Below are 1,627 nucleotides of genomic sequence, written 5' to 3'. Positions count from 1 at the left end.
TTTCTTTTTTTCAATACTCTTTTTCTTTTATTAATTGAAATTCATATCATCTAATTATTTAATCTTATAAAAATATATTAATTGAGATATATAATTTTCAATCAATACTAGAAAATATGAAAAATATTGTATTATAGCCAGTGTCTTATTAACATTATTCAAGTAATTAATTAAGGATAAATATCCAATTTAGTATGGTAAATTATAGGATTATAACAGTCTAATCTCCGTATTGTGAATATATCAGAGTGACCAATAGAATTACAAAATATTAATCAAGTTTGTTATTCATATATGTTTTTGTTTTTAATCAAGTTGATATTATTTACTTGATTTTAAATTCTTCTAAGATATTACTAGCTTGGTTCCAATATAAAGTAGTAATAAATGGTACCAATAAAGTAGTAATAATAAAATAATATTAATAGAATGGAACCTGGAGCAATGTAACCGTAGGAGCCAGCAATAGAGGACATAGACTGAGAAGCTCCTGGGTCATACAAGAACTTAGCAAGTCCAAAATCAGCAACATGGGCCTCAAAATCAGCATCAAGCAAAATATTATTAGACTTAACATCCCTATGAATAATAAGAGGTGAACAATCATGGTGCAAATAGCAAAGTCCCTTAGCAGCTTCGACAGCAATTTTATACCTCATTTCCCAACTCAAGTGTCCACCTTTTGCACCATGAAGCCATTCCCCCAAACTACCGTTAGGCATGTACTCATACAACAACAAATTTGTATCCTTATTAGAAACGTATCCCAAAAGCCTCATAATGTTTCGGTGCCTTATCCTACCAAGCGTCTCTATCTCCGCCTTGAATCCGTAATCGTTTCTCCCACTTCCTTGTCCAACTAAACGCTTTATCGCCACGTCAGTTCCGTTTACCATGGACCCTCTGTACACAATCCCAGCTCCTCCTTTTCCTATTATGTTCTCTTCTTTCAAACACTCCACAACTTCCTCTGCTTTGAAATCTAACCTCTGAAACGCCGTTAACTTCCACGCCTTTGAATTCTGGAGCTTCCTCTTCCTTGTCATGTGCACCGTCACCAACACAAGTAACACCGCCGTCACGAAGGCTATCACTATTACGATGAGTCTCCCCTTCGTGTGGCTTTTTCTCGAAGGGTAGAGCATGGAAGAGCATGAGGATTGGTGTGGGAAACAGAGGTTAGGGTTTCTGGCGAAGGACCTGTCGTTGAAGACTAAAAACTGACCGCCAGTGGGAACAACTCCGCTGAAATTGTTGTAAGATAGATCCAACGTCGTAAGGCTCGTCATGAATCGAATCTCGTCGGGGATGAATCCTGATATGTTGTTACGTGAAAGATTCAAAATGCTTAGAACTTTCAGATTCTTTATTCCCTTAGGAACCACGCCATTAAGCATGTTCCGGCTAAGGTCAACGGCAGTCAATGAAGTACAATGACTAACCGTAGTTGGAATTTCACCGGTGAGATTGTTGCCGCTTATATTGAAAATGGTCAACGCCGGTAAGTCAAAGATTTCCCTCGGGATTTCTCCGACGAACTGATTTGCGTCGAGAAATAGAGTCTGCAGTGATCTGAGATTCTTCAACGCGGCGGGAACCTTCCCAGTGAATAAGTTGTTGGAAAGAG

General features: G+C 38.0%; 1 protein-coding gene across 1 annotated transcript in view; it reads right to left on the bottom strand.

Annotated features, from left to right (window-relative positions):
• The window catches only part of LOC101488348 (leucine-rich repeat receptor-like kinase protein SUNN), a 3,926-nt gene that overhangs the window by 810 nt on the left and 1,489 nt on the right, over positions 1-1,627 (bottom strand). Inside the window, 1 exon segment of the mRNA XM_004507421.4 lies at positions 437-1,627. This exon segment is cut by the window's right edge and continues 25 nt beyond it. Within this exon segment, the coding sequence (XP_004507478.2) occupies positions 437-1,627 (1,191 nt within the window).

Source organism: Cicer arietinum, chromosome 6, assembly GCF_000331145.2.
Source record: "Cicer arietinum cultivar CDC Frontier isolate Library 1 chromosome 6, Cicar.CDCFrontier_v2.0, whole genome shotgun sequence".
Classification (NCBI taxonomy): domain Eukaryota; kingdom Viridiplantae; phylum Streptophyta; class Magnoliopsida; order Fabales; family Fabaceae; genus Cicer; species Cicer arietinum.
The sequence above is the reverse complement of the archived record's forward strand: the minus strand, read 5'-3'. Positions and strand labels throughout refer to the sequence as shown.